We start from the raw sequence: 21,584 nt of genomic DNA on the forward strand, positions 1-21,584 counted from the left end.
TCTATGCCAAAGAATAATCTGAAAAAACATTTCACGTGGGCAACAATGATCTTATTTCCAGTTGCATAGCCAAAATTGGCCTTGTTTACTGACATTTCCTTACTGCTCAGCTGAGAGGCTCATAATTCCTAATTCTAGATAAACTAAATATAGGGTTGTCAGTTATTAATAGCAACAATATTTCGTGAATACATAATAAACTTTAATGTGACATTTTTCTCCAGACACAGTTGCAGGTTGCGTTTTGTCAGGAATCATTGTATAGGATGCTTCCAATTACAAGTGAAACCCCAAGTCCTCCTTGCTCTGCTTAGTTAGGTCTGCCCACTTGAGAAAACTTTCATCTCAGCAAGTATTTATAGAAAAGCTTTTGGTGCTGTTAAGTCCACATGTACAATGGGAAGAGTTGCTGCCACCATCTTCAGCTTTCCAGCTTTGAGATTTTGCCACTCCCTCCCCACTGGCGTCTGCTTTAACCATGGCTGAAGGTCCCAGGCCAGGGATGCAAAGTGGTACATATATGCAGGTTGTGCTGTGGCACAGGTGGCTCCTAGAAGGACCATGTGGGTGAAACCATGTTCTTACGTTTTAATGATCAGTTGGAGGAAAAAAATATATATAATATATATACACACACAATTTTTTCCTTTTTATGTTAAGAGAATATGAATTAATATGCACATCTTATTCATCAATGCTCTGAATATCCGAGTAACTTTATTTTTTCCATGTTTGCTAATTGTCATCCTTTTCATGTGCGGCAATAGTGAAGTATCACTAGTCAAGCAGTGACTTATTTGGGCGTGGACGTGAGTTTGTTCTGGCAGTTACTGAGTAGATGTCTCATTTCTCCAACACTGAACGCATAACGTTTAGTTACTGGAAAGTTAAAGGTGCAGACAACAAATATGCATAGCTATACACTGTAGAGTTAACCAAATAACTAACTTAACTATAAATTGATGATATTAAACTAATATAGTTTACAGTTTAAAAGGAAGAATAAAACAGTATAAAAGTTATCTATTTAAGGTTAGACTCATGATAGACTTAGAGCATCCCTTCTGAAATCTCTGTTAAGGTAGTTGTGGCTGCAGGCTTTTCCATATATATGCTTGAGACCCAGCAGCATTGCCAAATTTTGCATGGTGCTTAGTCATCTTAGTAATGAGCTGAAGTAGAGCTCACCTTAAAATCTATAAAAGTGTTCATTTTAGTTTATGAATACCAAATTTGGTTAATCTTTAATCATTTATCTTGTAGCTTATTATCCTTTTATTATATACTAAGACAAAAATTTATGAAATTGTTTATAAGAAGTAAAAGAAGCCTTCACTTTGGATTGGGTTGTTAGCCTTCATTTGAACACTTGGAGAACTAATGCTTAGAAGAACTTTGAAGACTTTTTTCTAGGCTAGTTGTATCTAAAATGAATTTTATTTTTTGGGACTAGTGATTGATGTATATGCTTAATGAAACATTTGTTTTTATTTTTATTTTACAGAGTCTCACTCTGTCACCCAGGCTGGAGTGCAGTGGAGTACGGTGGCGCAGTCTTGGCTCACTGCAACCCCTGCCTCCCAGGTTCAAACGATTCTTGTGTCTCAGCTTCCCGAGTAGCTGGGACTACAGATGCACACTGCCATGCCTGGCTAATTTTTTGTATTTTTAGTAGAGACAGGGTTTCACCATGTTGCCCAGGGTGGTCTTGAACTCCTGTGCTCAGGCAGTCCACCTGCTTCCACCTCATAAAGTGCTAGGATTACAGGTATGAGCCACCATGCCCAGCTGAAACGTTTGTTTTTTTTTTTTTTCCTGGAAGGGATATATTGTCACAGGTTATCCACATTAAAAAAGTTTACATAGCAAATCACTTGCATAGTCCTAACTTTTTTCCTTTTGTGTTTCCTAGATTGAAGGACAAGGACACGGAGCTGTGTTTGACTGTAAGTTTTCACAGGATGGACAGCATTTTGCCTGTACAGATTCTCATGGGCACCTTCTGATATTTGGTTTTGGATGCAGCAAACCATATGAAAAGGTCATTTTTAATACTTTGTTGTAGCATGCAAGTAATAGTTATGAGCTGTGTTTTGGAAATAAGTAGTTATGAGCTATGTTTTGGAAACAGTTTAGCTGAGTGATTTGATTTCCTTGTTTTTCTAGTTTTAATTAACTGTTTAATATTTGTTTCCTTTAATATGCATGAACCTTAAAAATGCCATCCTGTGAACTTCATTTTTCTAGATTCCTGATCAGATGTTCTTCCATACTGACTATCGACCACTTATTAGAGATTCTAATAATTATGTCTTAGATGAGCAAACTCAGCAGGCTCCTCATCTTATGCCTCCACCATTCTTGGTAGATGTAGATGGAAATCCTCATCCAACCAAGTATCAGAGATTAGTACCAGGCCGAGAAAATTCTGCAGATGAACATTTGATTCCACAGCTGGGCTATGTGGCAACAAGTAAGTGCAGTCTTTTTTTTTTTTTTTTTTAAAGTTGTACTCGAATATTTTAAAGTATAATATAAATAATTTCCTTACCTTTAGATCCCCCAATTATTTTGCAATATTTGTTTTTTTATGTATATTGTTTTGAACCATTTAACTTCTGGACCTCATGTACCATTTACCTCTAAATAAGAACGACATTCTCTTACATAACTATAGACACTTATGACGATTAGGATGTTTTACACGCAATACTATTATCAACTCTGTAGTGTGTAACCAAAAATTTCCAGTTATTCTAATAATGTTTGTTTATAGCTTTTAAAATTCTCCCAATTTTTATTTGGGACCACATATGAAATATGAAAGTTAGTTGTCATAGTTCCTTAATTTCCTTTAATCTGGAGCAGGTTGTCAGTTTTTGACTTTCATGATATTGATGTATTTGAAGATTATAGGTCAGGAATTTTGTAGAAGGCCTCAATCTGGGTTTGTCTACTTCTTCTTGATTAGGTTCCGGTTACGCATTTTTGACAGAATACAACATAAATGAATGATGTTCTAGTCTTAATAGAGCATCCTGTCAGGATGCTTATGATTGTGGTTTGTCTAATTACTGGTAATGTTGTATTTGAACACTTAGTTAATGTGTTTGCCAAGTTTCTTCACTATAAACTTGGTATTTTTCTCTTTGTAATTAATAGTAATTTGTGGGGAGATATGTCAATAACCTGTTCATTGTCAAAGTTTACCCTCAAGTTTTAGGACCCATTGATGAGTTTTGCCTGAATCAGTTGTTACTATGAATACTGCAAAGTGGTTATTTTCTAACTTCATCATTGTTCCGTCATTGCATCATATGTATCATTGCTCCCTCATTGCGTCATATGTATCATTGCATATGACTGTCTATTGCTCACCCCTTTATTTATTGATGAGGCTTATTAAGTTTTAGTATGGGCTTCTGGGTGTGGTTAGTGGGTTATATTACTCATATAATCCTTAGGTTTGACTCTCAGAGCCTTTTGAAGCTGTCCTTTCCCGAGTCCTTACACTTGTTCAGTCACTTCTATCCTTTTCTGGATGTAGGGTGTTCCAGGTTTGTCTTGTACTTTTCTCTGTCGTAGCCAAGTGCAAAGTTCTTTTTTGTGTTAATAGCAGGGCAGCGTTTCTCTACAGATGTTAAAGAAAAAATGCTATTTTGTTTGTTTAGATGAGGATTTACTGAAACTAAATCACCAGCTATATATAAAGTTAAAACCTAATGTAGATTACTATATGCTTGCTATTTCAAATGTTACTTTTTATTGCTTTTATTGAAGCGTACTTTATATACAAAATTCACCAATTTTAAGTGTACAGTTCAAGTGTGTGTGTGTTTATTTTTTGAGACAGGGTCTTAATCGTTTGCCCAGGCTGGAGTGCAGCAGTGCAATCTTGGCTGACTGCAGCCTCCGGCCTCCCAGGGTCAAGTAATCCTCCTACCTCAGCCTCCTGAGTAGCTGGGACTGTAGGCGTGTGCCAACACACCTGGCTAATTTTTGTATTTTTAGTAGAGACGGGGTTTTGCCATGTTGCCCAGGCTGTCAAGTATGTTTTGACAGATGTTAAATAAGTAACTACCACCACAATCAAGATACAAAACATTTATACTGCCCCCAAAAGTCCCCAGGACCTGTTTGGAGTCAGTCCTCTCCTTTCTCCCAGTCCCTTGTAATCAGTGTTATATTTTCTGTCACTTTAATTTTGTCCTTTAAGAGGGTTTATATACAAAGCGTAATCTTTTTTTTTTTTTTTTTTGAGATGGAGTCTTGCTCCGTGGGCAGGCTGGAGTGCAGTGGCATGATATTGGCTCACTGCAACCTCCACCTCCCGGGTTCAAGTGGTTTTCCTGCCTCAGCCTCCTGAGTAGCTGGGACTACAGGCGTGTGCCACCACGCCCAACTAATTTTTGTATTTTTAGGAGAGATAGGGTTTCACCATGTTGGCCAGGATGGTCTCGATCTCTTGACCTCATGATCCGCCTGCCTCGGCCTCCCAAAGTGGTGGGATTACAGGCGTGAGCCTCCGCACTTGGCCACAAAGTGTAGTCTTTTGTGTCTGGCTGCTTTGACTTAGTGTGGTGCTTTTGAGATTCATTAGTGTTGTTGCATGTATCAGTAGTTTGTTCCTGTTTATTCACTGGGGCTGATAGTGCCCCATGGAATAGATGGGTATATTATCATTTGATTTTGCATTCACTGATGGCATGTTTCCAGTTTGGGGCTATCATCCAGATTGAAATATCCAACTGTCACGTGGAATTTGTCATTTCTCTCCTCAGTTTACTCAATTTTTGCTTTATGTATTTTAAAGCTCATTCATTAGGTGCATACACATTTTGAATTGCTTGTCTTCTGGATGAAATAATTATTTTCTCATGAAATGTTTCTCTGTATCTCTGAAAATATTTTTTGTTTTGAAGAGTCTTGTTTCATATTAATATAGCCAATTCAACTTGTTTCGGATTAGGATTGTCATGGTATGTCTTTGTCAATTCTTCCAGCTGATCTGTGTCTTTATATTTCGAATCTGATAACTTGTCTTTTAATTGGGATTTAAGTATTAAGTACTCTATTAAGTGTAGAGTATTTACACTTAAATGTTCGTATGGTATGGGTTCGAACATAGAGTATTCCTATTTGTTTCCTCTGTATTCTTTTCGTTCTTTGTGCCTTTTTCCTTTTTCTTTTTTTTTCTTCTTTGGGATTGATGATTTTTTTGTGTGTTCCATATGACCTCCACTAATGTCTTATTAGCAATACCTGTTTATTTGTATGTAATGGTTGATTTAGGGCAGAAATTGTCAATGTGTGGTTTGCAGACCCATAGGTGTATCTGCAACCTTTCATGGAGTCTGCAAGGTCACAGCCATCTTCATAATAATACTGAGATATTTATTTTTTTACAGTGTTGACATTTGTACTGATGGATCACGGATGGGTAGAAATAAACTTCTGGCCGGGCGCGGTGGCTCACGCCTGTAATCCCAGCACTTTGGGAGGCCGAGGCGGGTGGATCACGAGGTCAGGAGATCGAGACCATCTTGGCTAACATGGTGAAACCCCGTCTCTACTAAAAATACAAAAAATTAGCCGGGCGAGGTGGCAGGCGCCTGTAGTCCCAGCTGCGCGGAAGGCTGAGGCAGGAGAATGGCGTGAACACCGGGGGGCAGAGTCTGCAGTGAGCCTAGATCGCGCCACTGCACTCCAGCCTGGGTGAAAGAGCGAGACTCCTTCTTAAAAAAATAAAAAAATAAAAAAATAAACTTCTGGCGCTGTAGCACAAATCTTGGTTGTGGCACCAAAATAGTAGGAGTTACTATATTCTTTACTGCTCTGCACTTGAATACATGTCTTTTTACTATTCTAGGTATTAAAACTGGAAGTGTACATAAAGCACTTCTGCTGTGTATTCTGGCTCCTGGGAACTTGAACTATTTTCTGCCCTGTGAGAGCTCTACAAATTTTTGTGCAACTGCTTTTTTATATTTTCCCCTCAATAGTGGAGTTCTACCCCATGCACACACGTATCAGTATTTAATTAAAAAAATTTTTTTTGAGACAGAGTCTTGCTCTGTTGCCCAGGCTGGAGTTCATTGGTGTGATCTCGGCTTATTGCAACCTTCGCCTCTGGGGTTCAAGCAGTTTCCCTGCCTCAGTTTCCCAAGTAGCTGGGAGTACAGGTGTGCACCACCACACCAGGCTAATTTTTGTATTTTTAGTAGAGATGAAGTTTCACCATGCTGGCCAGTCTGGGCTCGAACTCCTGACCTCAGGTGATCCGCCCGCCTCAGCCTCCCAAAGTGCAGGGATTACAGGCGTGAGCCACCATGCCTGGCCAGGTATCAGTATTTAGTCAAATAATTGATGGGACCTCATCACAGATCTCTGGAGCTTTGTGTGCAGTTCACTCTCCTCTGATATTCAGTCCTGCGTATTTTAACATTCCTCTTCCAGCAAACTCTCACCTCTGTCTCCTCAACTCAGTTAGATCTGTGGATGCTGTTTGGGTTCTCTCTTTTGTTCTATAACCTGGAGACTACCTCCAGACAGTAATCTGGAGCAATCAAGAAGGGTTTGCCTCCATTGTTGCCCTTCTCTCAGGGATCACAGTCTTGTGCTGCCTGTTGTCTAGTGTCTGAAAGCTTTTGTTTTACATATGTTTTTTCCATTATTGTAATTGTTTATGGCAGAAGGACACTTCCTGTAGCAGTTAAGTTTTCATGGGTAGAACCCTCCTTCAATATTTCAGTATCCATTGTATTATTCCATAGAGACAGTTAACATTCTGATATTTGAGAAGTTAACAGTTAAGTGTTCTGTGTTATGAAAGAAAAGTTAGGCTGAGTGCAGGGCCTCACGCCTGTAATCTTAGCACTTTGGGAGGCTGAGGCAGGTGGATTGCTTGAGCTCAGGAGTTCAAGACCAGCCTGGGCAATATAGCAAGACCTTGTCTCTACCAAAAAGAAAAAAAAGAAAAGTTATATAGACTTAGGTTATTTTGGCTTAACGACGATTAGAAATCTTTGCCGTTTTCCCTTTGGTATCATGTTGTAATCTTAGGAATTTTGTGTTATAAGCAATTCTAATTAAAATCTTATCTTTTTAGATTAAGGCTCTATGTACTGCCTTTTCAACTCATTTTTTGAGACTGATAAAAGTTTTAAAGACAAAGTTAATATGACATAACATTTAGCTCTTTTAAGTTCTTCATTGGTTTCCATAGCAAAACAAAGACATTATTAGTGATACGCAAGGGAATCTTACTCAGGTAGCAGGATGGAAATGTCCTCCCTTGCCCATCCCATAATACTATATGAGGTTTTGCAGTTTCTCTGTTTTTATGGTGGCAAGTTATATCTTTGCATTCCTTTTGATTATTACCTTATTAATCTCCTTTATTTTTTATTTTATTTATTTATTTATTTTTTTGAGACACAGTTTGACTCTGTCACCCAGGCTGGAGTGCAGTGGCATGATCTTGGCTCACTGCAACCTTCGCCTCCTGGGTTCAGGCAATTCTCTAGACTCAGCCTCCCGAGTAGCTGTGATTACAGGCGTGCACCACCAGGCCTGGCTAATTTTTTTTTTTTTGTATTTTCAGTAGAGACTGGTCTCGAACTCTTGACCTCAAGTGATCCACCTGCCTTGGCCTCCAAAAGTGCTGGGATTACAGATGTGAGCCACCACGCCCTGGCTGTAATCCCAGCACTTTGGGAGGTCGAGGTGGGTGGATCATGAGATCAGGAGATTGAGACCATCCTGGCTAACACGGTGAAACCCTGTCTCTACTTAAAAAAAAAAAAAAAAAAAAAAAAATACAAAAAATTAGCCGGGCATGGTGGTGGGCACCTGTAGTCCCAGCTAGTCGGGAGGCTGAGGCAGGAGAGTGGCCTGAACCCGGGAGGCAGAGCTTGCAGTAAGCCGAGATCACGCCACTGCACTCCAGCCTGGGCAACAAAAGTGAGACTCTGTCTCAAAAAAACTCTGTACTTGAAGTAAGAATTATGGGTACTAGCTATGTTAAAAACATATCTAAGAGAGTAATTTGAGATTAGTTGGAGAGGCTTGTGTAGTTACCACCATCAATTTCACTGTTCTCCGAGGACTCTTGGGGCAGAGGGAGAGCTAAAGTCTTGTTGAAGGCTTAAAAAAGGTCTTACCTCCCTTTTTTCCCCTTTCTTAAGACATAGAGAAGAAATTAAATCTCAGGGATTTTCTCTACATTGGAAATGACCCATAGTTGCTCTGTTGCAGTTAGAGACTCTGGGGAATAAGATTTTAGTGAAATATATCGAATATGGTGAGGGGCATTAGTGTGAAACGGCATAATAAAGTTTTACAGAAACATGTTTCCATGCTTCCACTTGCAGGAATTTCAGAGGCTGCTTTCAGGTTTTTGTAGTATTTAGTCCTCTACAGGAGGACTTTTGTTGGCTTTGAATCTTTTCGCTGACTTGCTGGTGAATATGTAGAGTATCTTTTTAAACTGGTTATTTTTCAAAAATGGGAAATTCTGACCATCGTTAATGTATTTTAATTTGTACCCTAACGGAATTTTTTTTGTTTTCTGCTTTTATATGATCATATATTAAATAATTGAATTTGTAGGTGATGGAGAGGTGATTGAACAAATTATAAGCCTGCAAACCAATGATAATGATGAACGCAGCCCAGAATCGAGTATTCTTGATGGAATGATAAGACAGTTGCAGCAGCAGCAAGATCAGAGAATGGGAGCAGATCAGGATACTATTCCAAGAGGACTTTCAAATGGTGAAGAAACACCCCGGAGAGGTAATAAATAATGATAAATATTTTACCTGAATATGGCTGCATTGAAATTAAAGAGTAAACAAAGTCTTTGTCAGGTACATGTAATGTGAGAAACTTAAGTAAACAATGTATTTTTACAACTTAATTAGTACTCTGAAGGTAGCCTTATGAGGTGTAAGATAATGTAATAGCAAATGAGTATTTGAATTTCAAGTACTGCTGAAGCCTTTTGTGCTCTAAAAATGTAGTATTTACAAAATTGTATTAAATAGGAGCGAATAACAAATTGGTTTTTAAAATAAAACCATAGTTCTAGCTTTTCTTTGCTTTAACATTGGTAATTTTTGAAAAACTGTTGTGGGTAGAGTATGATTTTTCTTATTGAATCAGAAAGTTTGAAAACTTAGTGAGTTTTCAGTGTGGAGTCCTTAAAAGTGCAGTGTAGAAGTAAATACATAACAATCACCAGTCTCCTCTCAATTAGTTCCACTATTTACTTTGTTTCTAGTCCAATGTGATTTACAAGTTTCATTATTCATTTAAAATAGTACTTTTTTTCTCTTAAACTTACAGCATAAGACTTTATTTTTTTATTTTGGAAAGAAAGGTTGGAAGAAGGATACAATGAAAAGCCATATATTCTTTACCTAGATTCCTTATATTACTATACTTGCTTTAGCTTTTTTTTTGTGTATGTGTGCACACACACATTCCTATATGTTTTTTTCAGAAGCATTTGAAAGTAAGACTTGTGACACTTTATACCTTAATGCTTCATCCTGTATCATCCAAGAACCAGAGATATTCTCTCATATAACCATAATACAGTGATCACATTCAACAAGCTGAATATGATAATTGTTGATATAGCACTGCTATCTAATTTTGAATCCTTACTTACACTTCCCCAGTTGTCCCAATAACTAACTGTCCTTCCTCATGCCCTTTTTAAAAAAAAAATTTAGGATTTAATCAAGCCTGCTCATTACATTTTAGAATTATTTCTTTTAATCCAGAAAAATTTCCTCAGAGCAATGGTACTTTGGAAAGATTCAGGCCTGTTGTTTTCACAAGATTTCTCTCAATTTGGATTTGTCTGATTATTTCCTCATAATTGGGTTCAGGTTAAGCATTTAGGCAGGAATACTGAATAGTTGATGCTATGTCCTCAGTCTGTCATGGCAAGAGGCACAAGATACATAAACACATTCTTCTGGCACCTACTGTATTGCCTTAACAGTATATTCTAGAAATTGTATCAGTTCACAGAATTCTTCATCTTTTTTTTTTTTTTAATAGCTTCATACTCCTCCTCTGTGTGGAGTAACTAATCTTTGTAATCTCTTTATGGGCATTTAGGTTGTTTCTTATGCTTTGCTGTTATAAGTGATGTGATAAATAACTTTATGCATGTTTTCAAATTGTTGGAGAATAACGCTATGACTTGGGCAGTTAAATTTAGAATTTATATTTCTCAGTTCAAAAATGTTTTTCAATATATAGTATTTTAATATAAATGCTTGGTTTACTCGTGGGGCATTTAATGCCATTTGAAGTTGGTGAAGCATAGTATGTTCTCTAATGCACTTTGGTACACATGTGATTGGTAAAGAGTGTGGTACATAGAAGAGTGCGGAAGTTGCATTCACTCGTGGATTTTTCCCTAGGCAAGAAGAGCTGGCATAGCTGGAGTACAGCTCCATAGCCTCCCACAAGAATCAATATCACCCTCAGTTTTTCTGTTGTGTTAGTAGCAGGAGCCCCTTTACCTTCTATTGTAAGAAAATGAGCACTTTGTCTAGGACTTCCTCCTCAGAGGCTGGTCTCTGTGGCTTCCAGCTCATGGGAGGTTGCTCAGCCTCCTATACCCACCTTAACAGCAGCCCCTCGGGCTCAGAGCGTCACTGTTGTCTTCATTGCCTCATTACCCACTTGCCCAGCTATAGTTTAAGCACGGATGGCATTTACTCACAACATTTTATTTGTTTGACTTTTTAATAACCATCTTGACAGCTACTTGCCTTGGTGGCTCAGATTATCTCTTGAGAATCATGAGAATCATGATTACTGTTGTAAGAGCTCTTGTAAAACCACTTTGATTTCAGCTGTCTGTCTTCAGCGCAAATTTTTCAAAAAGACTTTTTTTGGTGTGTAATTTTGAAGAAGGCACAGTTTTTAGGAATGCATATATAATGTAATGTAAAATGTACATTTTATAATTTCAGAAAGTCTAGTAAAAATTGAAATTGAGGTTTAATAGTTAATGTTTGTTCAGTATTCTACATTTTAATCTTAGTCATGTTAAGATTCTGTCAGGCTGGGTGCAGTGGCTCATGCCTATAATCCCAGCACTTTGGGAAGCCGTGGTAAGAGGATTGCTTGAGGCCAGGCGTTTGAGACTAGCCTGGGCAACATAGCAAGACCTTGTCTGTACAGAAAATAAATTTAAAAAAGATTTTTCTCACAAAGTTTTTTCAGTAGATACTATCTTCTCTTAGTTCTTTATTTTTGGTGTGTGCATCTTAGGTGAACGTGTGCTTGTTACATGCTAAATGTATATTAGTTTAAAAGTGTATTGGAATCACTTCCTCATCATTTTTTCCTAGGTTTTAGAAGACTGAGCTTAGACATTCAGTCCCCTCCAAATATTGGTCTGCGTCGTAGTGGACAAGTTGAAGGTGTTCGTCAGATGCATCAAAATGCTCCACGCAGTCAGATTGCTACAGAACGTGACCTGCAGGCTTGGAAACGAAGAGTGGTTGTACCAGAGGTACCACTAGGCATATTTAGGTTTGTTTTAGGATATCTATTTATAATGTTTCTATCTGTGAAAATATATTCATATGGTTATTTACACATTCTGTATTCCATTAATTGTGTAAATAATTGTATAAATATATTAGTAATGAGTGGGAATCTTATTATTGTAATTGTGGTAGGAAAATGTCAGAATTATTCTCTAATGTTTTTACTATGTTAAAGGTTTTCAGAGCCAGTTTTGCTTCTTTTCTTTTTTTTTTTCAAGACGGAGTTTCACTCTTGTTGCACAGGCTGGAGTGCAGTGGCGTGATCTTGGTTCACTGCAACCTCCGCCTCCCGGGATCAAGCGATTCTCCTGCCTCAGCCTCCTGAGTAGCTGGGCTTACAGGCGCCTGCCACCACGCCCAGCTAATTTTTTATATTTTTAGTAGAGACAGGGTTTCACCATGTTGGCCAGGCTGGTCTCGAACTCCTGACCTCAGGCGATCCACCCACCTCAGCCTCCCAGTGTGCTGGGATTACAGGCATGAGCCACCGCGCCCGGCTCCGTCTTTTTTTATCCATATACACACACACACCCACTTTTGTCCTTTCAGTATTATTTTGAAAGAAATCCTAGATGTAATATTATTTTTGTCCATAAGCATATTAGTGTGTATTTCTAAAAGATAAGAAGTTTTAAAATATATAAAATAATGCTGTTACTATACCTTAAAAAAACCGTACCTTGGTTTCTCAGTATAACCAAATATCCAGGCTGTGTTTAAATTTCCAATTGTTTCAGGTGTCATAAGTGTTTTCAGTTTTTTGCAAGACTGCTTCATAAGTGATAATTCTCTCAGAAGGCACACATAAATAGCCTCGGTTTTTGTGATGTTAGCAGCTATCAATGCTTAATGTCTAGATTCATTAATTTATTAGCTGTTACATAATCATGATTTTTAACTCTATGAAAACTTCTTCATTTATTATCTTGGACACTTCTAAAAAAGAAATCTACCCAAGTATACTTAATTATCAAGTAGCAAAGTTTGTATAGGAAAGGCAGAGTAGATGCTTGATTGTTTTGCTTTATTTCCCCTCAAAATATTCTTTTCATTATTCAACAGCGACCAATTTGTATGTGTGTGTGTTTTAATGTATAAATCAAATAGCTGGGGTTTAACTTATTTCTGATATTCTTTATTGATGTTTAAATCATCTCTTTTCTAGCCATGAGGAGCCTCTTTTCAAGGCTCCCTGTCCTTTCAAAATGACTAGTAGTTTTCCATAGCATCCTTACTGTGAGACAGGGGAAGATATAGTTCATCTTGTAAATTTTTGACCTATATCTGAAATTAAGCAGCCCTATTTTCTTTTAGTAAGAAATGTTATTTCTTTTATTTTTTTGAGACAGAGTTTTGCTCTCGTCCAGGCTGAAGTGCAATGGCACGATCTCGGCCTATTGCAACCTCTGCCTCTGGGTTCAAGTGATTCTCCTGCCTCAGCCTCCCGAATAGCTGGGACTACAGGCATGTGCCACCACTCCTGGCTAATTTTGTATTTTTAGTAGAGACGGGGTTTCTCCCTGTTGGTCAGGCTGGTCTTGAACTCCTGACCTCAGGTGATCTGCCTGCCTCGGCCTCCCAAAGTGCTGGGATTACAGGTGTGAGCCACCACGCCCAGCCTAAGAAATGATATTTTATATTGCTTCTTGGCCTTTTGGCTAAGATCAAGTGTAGAAATGATATTTTGTAATTATAATATGGGCAGTAGTGTCCTTGGTGCTGAGTTGTAATGTACTGAGTTGAGTTATTGAAATGGAAGCAGCAAATACTTTTTTGAATGATATCTAAAATGTTTCAGTATTTTCTCATGTTTGTGTGTCATAATAACTTAATAGCTTGAAGATAATTTTGTAAATTTATTTTTGTGTTTTTATATGTTTAACCAGAAGAGTTTCAGTGAATGCTGGAGTGTTATTAGATAGTACTTATATATTGTTCTGTGAATTTGGGAAGGACTAGAAAATAGTGAAAAGCAAAATGTGGAATTGTGATGAGAAATATAGAAAATCAATATTTATATAGTATGCTGTAATTAAGTTTTAAATCGGCATCTAAGTCTTATGGTCATCAGAACCAAAAGTGTCATTTTGGGATACTTTTTCAAAACCAAGGGAAGCAAACAGGTGTCAAGAGAGAAAGACCTGAAAAATTAGTTTCTTAAACACACAAGCATTTATTTTCTTACCCAAAGGAAGACTAGAAATAATCTAAGGCTGGAATAGTGGTTCCACAGTTAATCAGGAACTTAGACTCCTGTGTTTCTCACCCCCTTCATGGAGCTTGGCTTCTAGTTTTGTTTTTTTTTTTTTTTTTTAAGACAGTTGCTGCGCTTTTGTCACCCAGGCTGGTGTGCAGTGGCATGATCTCGGCTCACAGCAACCTCTCCTCCTGGACTCAAGCAATTCTCTTGCCTCAGCCCTCCAGAATAGCTGGGATTACAGTCATGGGTCACCACACCCGGCTAATTTTGTATTTTCAGTAGAGATGGGGTTTCACCATGTTGGCCAGGCTGGTCTCAAACTCCTGTCCTCAGGTGATCCACCTGCCTCAGCCTCCCAAAGTTCTGGGATTACAGGCGTGAGCCACCGCATCCAGCCTTGGCTTCTAGTCTTAAGGTCACTGCGTAGTCCAAGATAGCTGCTGAAGCTGTAGCTATTACATATCTGTATTTGTGATGTAGGTTGAAATTTAGAAGAAAAGAAGAAAGATGTTCAGATGTCAAAAAGGGCGTTTCTAGTCAAAGGAACTTGCTTTAAGTAGCCATGTGGCATTTCTGCTTATAACTCATTGACCAGAATGCTGTCATTTGACCATAATAAGCTAAGGAGGAGAGTAGGTAACACAGTATCTATTTAGAGCAGCAAAGAGCCTGGATAAAAATTGCTATTGTGTTTCTAAGGAAGAAAAGGAGAACGGCAGCTAGCTATCTGCCATAATATAATTTTCAGAAAAAAGAACATAGCTCTTTCTAGCATTTCATTCTAAAATAAAGCTCATGTGAGATTTTATAAAGGCGATACTTGATTGAGATATGGTGATCATTGCCCATGGCAACAGTTCCAATAGTGGAAACAAGGGTGAATTTTGCATAACTGTAAGGATATCATTTGATAAGGATGAAGAGTATTTAAAAATTTGTTTTCTGAGTATGAAAGTTTGTGTCCATTGTAAAAAATTTAGGTAATAGGTATAAAAGCATAAAGGTAAATGACAGCTGTGCAGAGCTATGAGCTTATAATGTTGCTTACCAGTATAAGTAATTCTTTTTGTGCCTAGGATTCAGGCACGTAGTTTGTCTTGATCCAATAATGGTAGAAATTCTATTCATTATAAAATTTTTTTTGAGCCGGAGTTCTGCTTTTGTTGCCTAGGCTGAAGTGTAATGGTGTGATCTTGGCTCACTTCAACCTCCACCTCCCAGGTTCAAGCGATTCTCCTGCCTCAGCCTCCAGAGTTAGCTGGCAAGCCCAGCTAATTTTTTGTATTTTTAGTAGAGACGGGGTTTCACCATGTTGGCCAGGCTGGTCGTGAACTCCTGACCTCAGGTGATCCATGCACTTTGGCCTCCCAAAGTGCTGGGATTACAGGTGTGGGCCACTGCACCCGGCCATATAACAATTCTTTTATATACACTCTATGATCTTTGATAATACCCCTTTTCTTAGCTGACCATCTCATTAGGAGTAAAAGTGCGCACAGCTGAAAATGATACCTATGTCAAGCGTTCCTTTGTTTTATTAATCGAGAATCAATTGTATGTATTGCTTTATTGTCAAAGGGAAACATAACAGATATCAGGTGGGACTTTCATTTGGCTGCAAGCTGAAAATCTCGTTATATGGTTCCTTAAACACAAATAAAGCGGTGAAGTTGACAACCTGTGAAAGGTTGAGTCTGCTTTAGAAATCCCCGCTGGATAAAATAATGTTCTACTGTAATCTTGAGTGTGGGCTGTCAGGTGTACTTAGAGAAAAATGCAATTTTCTTAAAAATCAGTTTTTGTCCTTACAGCATTTACTCTTACACTCTGTTGAGTGTCTAGTTATACCTTGGAGCGTGGCCTAGATTTCAGTATTAAACCTTTTTCCTTTGAGATGTTAAAGTAAACAAAAACATAAAATCCACGTGTTTTTAATAATGTTCCAGGTGGAGAAACGGGACAGTCAGTCTTTTCCAGAGAAGAAAAATGATTTTTAGTACCTTCTTCTTGGTGGCAGGTCCTTTGCTTTGAAATTGGTCACAATAACATAATCTTTTTGTTGTATCATGTGAGTGAAATATAGGTGATTAGAAAAACCAGTAACATTGCTATTCTTGTTTTCTATAAATTATCAAACATAGCTTGAATAAATGTGGAGAAGGCAGACTCTGTGCTTATTTTTTCTTTAGAGAAAGGAATTGCAATCTTGGAAAATCAGGAAGACGTTTTGAAAAGCTATTATGGGAGATTCTGTTTGAATTGGTCCTAATAGGACCAATCAGAAAACAAATGAATGAATATTTATGCCTCAAATATGAAAAATAGGTCTTTCTAACTGCCTCTGAGATTTTATTTATATTCATATAAATTTTTAATGTGTTTTATTTAACTTTAGAGATTTTGTGTATTTTTAAAGTATATAAACTTATGATTTATAGAATCACACTGGTTTTTATTCTTTATATCCTTTAGTTATCCATCAGTTCAGTAGTTAATATAACTGGATATTTAAATTTGTAGGAAGCTGGAAGACTTCCGATTAGAGAAAGGTGAAGAGGAAAGAAATCTTTATATAATAGGAAGAAAAAGAAAGACTCTTCAGCTCTCACATAAGGTAACCTAAATTCTGTTTTCTTAGCAAATTAGAAATTAAATTGAAATTTAGAGTTTTCTTTTTGATTTATCAAACTATCAGTAACTTTCATCTGAAGTGGAATATTTCTTAAGGTTTTCTGTTTGGGATTTAAAATAGTAGACTTAAGGTTATATAGCTGTTAGAAAGGAGTAGTTTGAAAACTTGAGAAAAATTGCCTAGTGCCTAACAATGGTATTGAGTTCTTAATTTTAGTTACTAAATTATTTGATTCTGAATTTTCATTTGATTCTTTTTTTTTTTTTTAAGGGCTCTCAGTTTTCTACTAAAATTCTCACTGTTTTAATTACTTGGAAATCAGCCATAGCTATTTTAAAAACAGGTCTGGTAATTTCATTTTTTTCAATGTCTTGCTTCCCTGTGGACCATTTTCTATTGCCTGTTGATTTTTCTCCTTTTTTATCATCATATTTTTGTTTCTTTTTTGATTGTTAAATGTTAGGAAAGATTTGAAGCACAGGATGGCTTCGTTCCCAGAGAAGATTTGCATTGACTTCTGGCAGCCTTCTGGGGCCACTCTCAAGCCTATATGGCCTTATCCAAACAAGAATGGGCTTTAGTTCCTTGGGATTACTGTTCTATCTGTAGTTTACCTACAGGTCTAGGCGGTAGCCTTTTGGGCTAACAGCCAAAGCCTGGGGGATTCCCCTACATATAGGAGGCTATGAATTGCAAGTTTATTAGCCTAACTCGTGAGTTAGTCTGTGATTTTGCTTACTTGCTAAACCTTCCAGCTTCCTCTTCCAGAATGAAATTCTAGGGTTAAAATATATATACACACACACACACATATGTATACACACACACACACACACACACACACATCTTCTTTTTTTGATCTTGATTCTGTGATTCTTCATAACCTTTTAAGGCATAAAGTGCCTTTAAACAGATTTGTTAAAAAATATATTTTACCAGATTTTCTAGTTTTTCTTAGTGAAAGTTTGGCCCACCTACATGTTAACCTATTATCACTCGTGAAACTCATTAATACGAGTTTTTGCCAAAATCAGTACTGACAAATTAAGGAAAATTCAGTTCATTTTAAGATCATCCAGTGATAATGTTGAAATTCTAAAACTGACCAATGCTCATTAGACAGATGGCCACTCATGTGAAAATTGATTTGTGCATAAATTTAAGGAATATGTGCTCTCATTGGGTAATCTCATCTGCCTTTGTGGTTGGGGAATGGCATGCCTTTTAAAAAAACTAAAACCAATATAGTTACTTTATTTTTTTTTTTATTTTTTTTTTTTTTTTGAGATGGAGTCTTGCTCTATCACCCAGGCTGGAGTGCAGTGGCCCGATCTCGGCTCACTGCAAGCTCCGCCTCCCGGGTTCACGCCATTCTCCTGCCTCAGCCTCTCCGAGTAGCTGGGACTACAGGCGCCCGCCACCACGCCCGGCTAATTTTTTTGTATTTTTAGTAGAGACGGGGTTTCACTGTGGTCTCGATCTCCTGACCTCGTGATCCGCCCGCCTCGGCCTCCCAAAGTGCTGGGATTACAAGCGTGAGCCACCGCGCCCGGCCTTATATAGTTACTTTATTTGGCTGATTTTGAATGATTATTCTGTTTTGATAAAAACATTCAGAACTGAAAAGCACAGATAACAAATTAAACATTGAAAACTTGAAAATACACATACTTACAGTTAATATTTGAACATTAAAAAGAAAACTTTTAGCTTTAGGGATATATGTGCAAGTTTGTTATATAGGTAAATTGTGAGTCATAGGGATTTGGTGTATGGATTATTTTGTTACCCAGATAATAAGCATTGTACTTGATAGGTAGTTTCCCGGTCCTCACCCTTTTTCCACCCTGTACCCTCAGGTAGGTCCTGATGTCTGTTGTTCCCTTCTGTACGCAATGCTTGGCTCTCACTTGTAAGTTAGAATATGTGGTATTTGGTTTTCTACTCTGGTGTTAGTTCGCTTGGGATAGTGGCCTCCAGCTTCACCCGTGTTGCTGCAAAGGACATGATCTCCTTTTTTTTTTTTATGGCTGGGTAGTATTCCATGGTTTATATATACCATATTTTCTTTATCCAGTCTACCATTGATGGGCATTTAGGTTGATTCCATGTCTTATGCTATTGTGAATAGTGCTGCAGTGAACATAGGTGTATGTATGTCGTTATGGTAGAATGAGTTCTTTTCCTTTGGGTATATACCCAGTAATGGGATTATTCGGTCGAATGGTAATTCTGTTTTAAGTTCTTTGAGGGATCGTCAAACTGCTTTCCACAGTGGTTAAATTAAGATACAGTCTCACTAGCAGTGTATAACCATTCTCTTTTCTCTGCAACTTCACCAGCATCTGCTATTTTTTGATGCCCTCCACCCCCCAGTTTTTTTTTTTTTTTTTTTTTTTTTTGGGAGATAGGGTCTCAATCTTGCCCAGGCTGGAGTGTAGTGGTGCAATCATGGCTCACTCACTGCAGCCTCAACCTCCTGGGCTTGAGTGATCCTCCCACCTCAGCCTCCCTAGTAGCTGGGACTATAGCTTTATACCACCATGCCCAGCTAATTTTTTGGTTTTTGTTTGTTTGTTCTTGTTTTTGTTGTTTTTTAGGGGCAGGTTTCTCCATATTGCCTGGGTTGGTCTCGAACTCCTGGGCTCAAGTGATCTGCCTGCCTTGTCCTCCCAGGTGCTAAAATTACAGGTGTGAGCCCCAACGTCTGGCCTTGACTTTTTAATAATAGCCATTCTGACTAGTGTGAGATGGTATCTTATTGTGGTTTTGATTTGCATTTCTCTAATGATTAGTATGTTGAACATTTTTTCTTTACACCTATGTATAGAGATAGTGAGACATTCCTTGAGAAGTTGCTTACTGCATCATAATATACGAATATGTATTTTTCATTTCTGAGATGTATACTTTTAAGGTGACATCCTTTTCAGATTATTGTTATTTTCCCTCATTTGTGGTAAACCAGTTAACTTACAGCATAGTTTGGAAAATGCCATCTAATGTGCATTTTCTCATGTTTTCTAAGGACCTTAAAAGTAAAATTACTAAGCTTGAGTTAAAACTGTATGGCAAAAATACTACCTTCTTTTTAAGCCTTTTTTTCTTTTTTCTTTAAATCCTTTTGGAAACTTGATAGAAAGCCCATTTTGTTGATATTGTCCTTATTTAGGTGTTGATTTTCATTCGCATGTTTTTCTGTGTTTCAGTCGGATTCAGTGGTTTTGGCGTCACAGTCCAGACAAAGGACCTGTAGGCGTAAATATCCAAATTATGGTAGAAGAAATCGTAGCTGGCGTGAGTTATCTTCTGGAAATGAGTCTTCAAGCTCTGTAAGACATGTGAGTGGAAAACTTTAAAATGTTATAAGATAATCTTAAATGAATTTGGCTTAATTCTTTACTTTGAATGAATATACCCCAAATTTATATGAAAACACAGCATTCTGCAGAGATTAATATGAAATTTCACATTTTGAATGTTAACAAAAACTTTTAATGGCTAAGATAGTCACACACCATATACTTGTGCAATCCAGTGGTTTTACATGTTGAGCTTCCCAAGTCAGAATTTTGAAATGCACCAAAATCTGAAACTTTCTGTATATAAGCATGATGTTCTAGTGTGCATTTCAGATTTTGGATTTTTGGATTTGGCATGCTCAACCTGTAAGTGCAAATGCAAATTTTCCAAAATCTGAAAAAATACGAAATCTGAAACAATTCTATTCCCAAGCGTTCTGTATAAGGGATATATAACCTGTAGTATATTGACAGAGTTGGGCCATTGTCACCTCTATTAAGTTTTAATACATTTCATCATCCCTAAAAGAAGCCTTATTCCCATTTACAGTCACTTGCCAGTCCCTCCCTCTCCCCCAGCCCCTCACAATCACTGATATATTTTCTTTTTCTGCATTTGCCTGTTCTGGACATTTTATATGAATGGGCCCCCCCCCCTTCCTTTTTTTTTTTTTTTTTTTGAGACGGAGTCTCACTGTCTTGCCAGGCTGGAGTGCAGTGGTGCGATCTCGGCTCACTGCAACCTTCGCCTCCTGGGTTCAAGTGATTCTTCTGCCTCAGCCTCCCGAGTAGCTGGGGCTACAGGTGAGTGGTGGCCCAGCTAATTTTTGTATTTTTAGTAGAGAAGGGGTTTTCACCATGTTGGCTAGGATGGTCTGGATCTCTTGACCTTGTGATCCACCCACCTCGGCCTCCTAGAGTGCTGGGATTACAGGCGTGAGCCACCACGCCCAGCTGGACGGGCTCTTAAAATATCATTTTGTGACTGGCTTCTTTGACATTGCATAATGTTTTCTCTAATGATTTGTATGTTGAGCATTTGTGTAGCATGTATCAATACTTCATTCTTTTTTTACTTTTTATTGCCTAGTAATTCTCCCATTGGATGTACCACCTTTTGTTTATCCATTCATCAGTTGATGGATATTTGTATTGTTTCCACTTTTTGGCTGTTATGAATAGTGCTGCTTATCAACATTCATGACAGGTTTTTGTTTAGACATATGTTTTCATTTCTTTTGGGTCATGCTAGGAGAAGGTATGCTGGGTCGTATGGCAAGTCTTATGTTTTAACTTTTTGAGGACCCGCCAGACTTCTTCAGATTGGCTGTACCATTTTATATTCCCACCAGAAATATGAGAGTTCCAGTTTCTCTACATCCTCACCAATGATTGTTATTATTCCATTTTATTTATGCTATCTTAATGGGCGTGAAGTAGTATCTCTTGGTTTCAGTTTGCATTTCCCTAATGACCAGTAGTGTTGAACATGTTTGATGCTTATTCAGCTCTTTTGCTTATTTTTCACTTTTTTTGGGGGGGTCTTTTTATTGTTGTAAGAATTCTTTATATATTCTGGATACAGTCCTTTGTGACTTGTAGATATATTACTTGTAGAATTTTTCTCCCATTCTGTGGGTTGTCTTTTCACTTCTTTGGTGGTGTCTTTTGAAGGATGAAAGTTTTAAATATTGATGACATTCATTTTATTTTTTCCTTAGTAGCTTGTTCTTTTGCTATTGTGTCTAAGTCTTTGTTTAATACCTTTGATTGATTTTTAATAATCATTTGTAAGCTATTGGTCTTCATTCTAATTTGTTTGAGAGAGAAACCAATTTTTTTGGTAAAAAGTATTTAATAGGCCGGGC

The 21,584-nt window shown here is 37.6% G+C and overlaps 1 protein-coding gene across 5 annotated transcripts in view; it reads left to right on the forward strand.

Annotated features, from left to right (window-relative positions):
* The window catches only part of BRWD1 (bromodomain and WD repeat domain containing 1), a 131,159-nt gene that overhangs the window by 48,711 nt on the left and 60,864 nt on the right, over positions 1 to 21,584 (forward strand). For all 5 annotated transcript variants that reach the window (XM_055279712.2, XM_055279713.2, XM_063640596.1 and 2 more), the window contains 6 exons: positions 1,913 to 2,041; positions 2,248 to 2,473; positions 8,611 to 8,796; positions 11,382 to 11,565; positions 16,303 to 16,396; positions 19,624 to 19,755. In XM_055279712.2, the coding sequence (XP_055135687.2) occupies positions 1,913 to 2,041; positions 2,248 to 2,473; positions 8,611 to 8,796; positions 11,382 to 11,565; positions 16,303 to 16,396; positions 19,624 to 19,755 (951 nt within the window). The remainder of the gene's footprint in view (positions 1 to 1,912; positions 2,042 to 2,247; positions 2,474 to 8,610; positions 8,797 to 11,381; positions 11,566 to 16,302; positions 16,397 to 19,623; positions 19,756 to 21,584) is intronic.

This window comes from Symphalangus syndactylus, chromosome 5 (assembly GCF_028878055.3).
Source record: "Symphalangus syndactylus isolate Jambi chromosome 5, NHGRI_mSymSyn1-v2.1_pri, whole genome shotgun sequence".
Lineage (NCBI taxonomy): Eukaryota > Metazoa > Chordata > Mammalia > Primates > Hylobatidae > Symphalangus > Symphalangus syndactylus.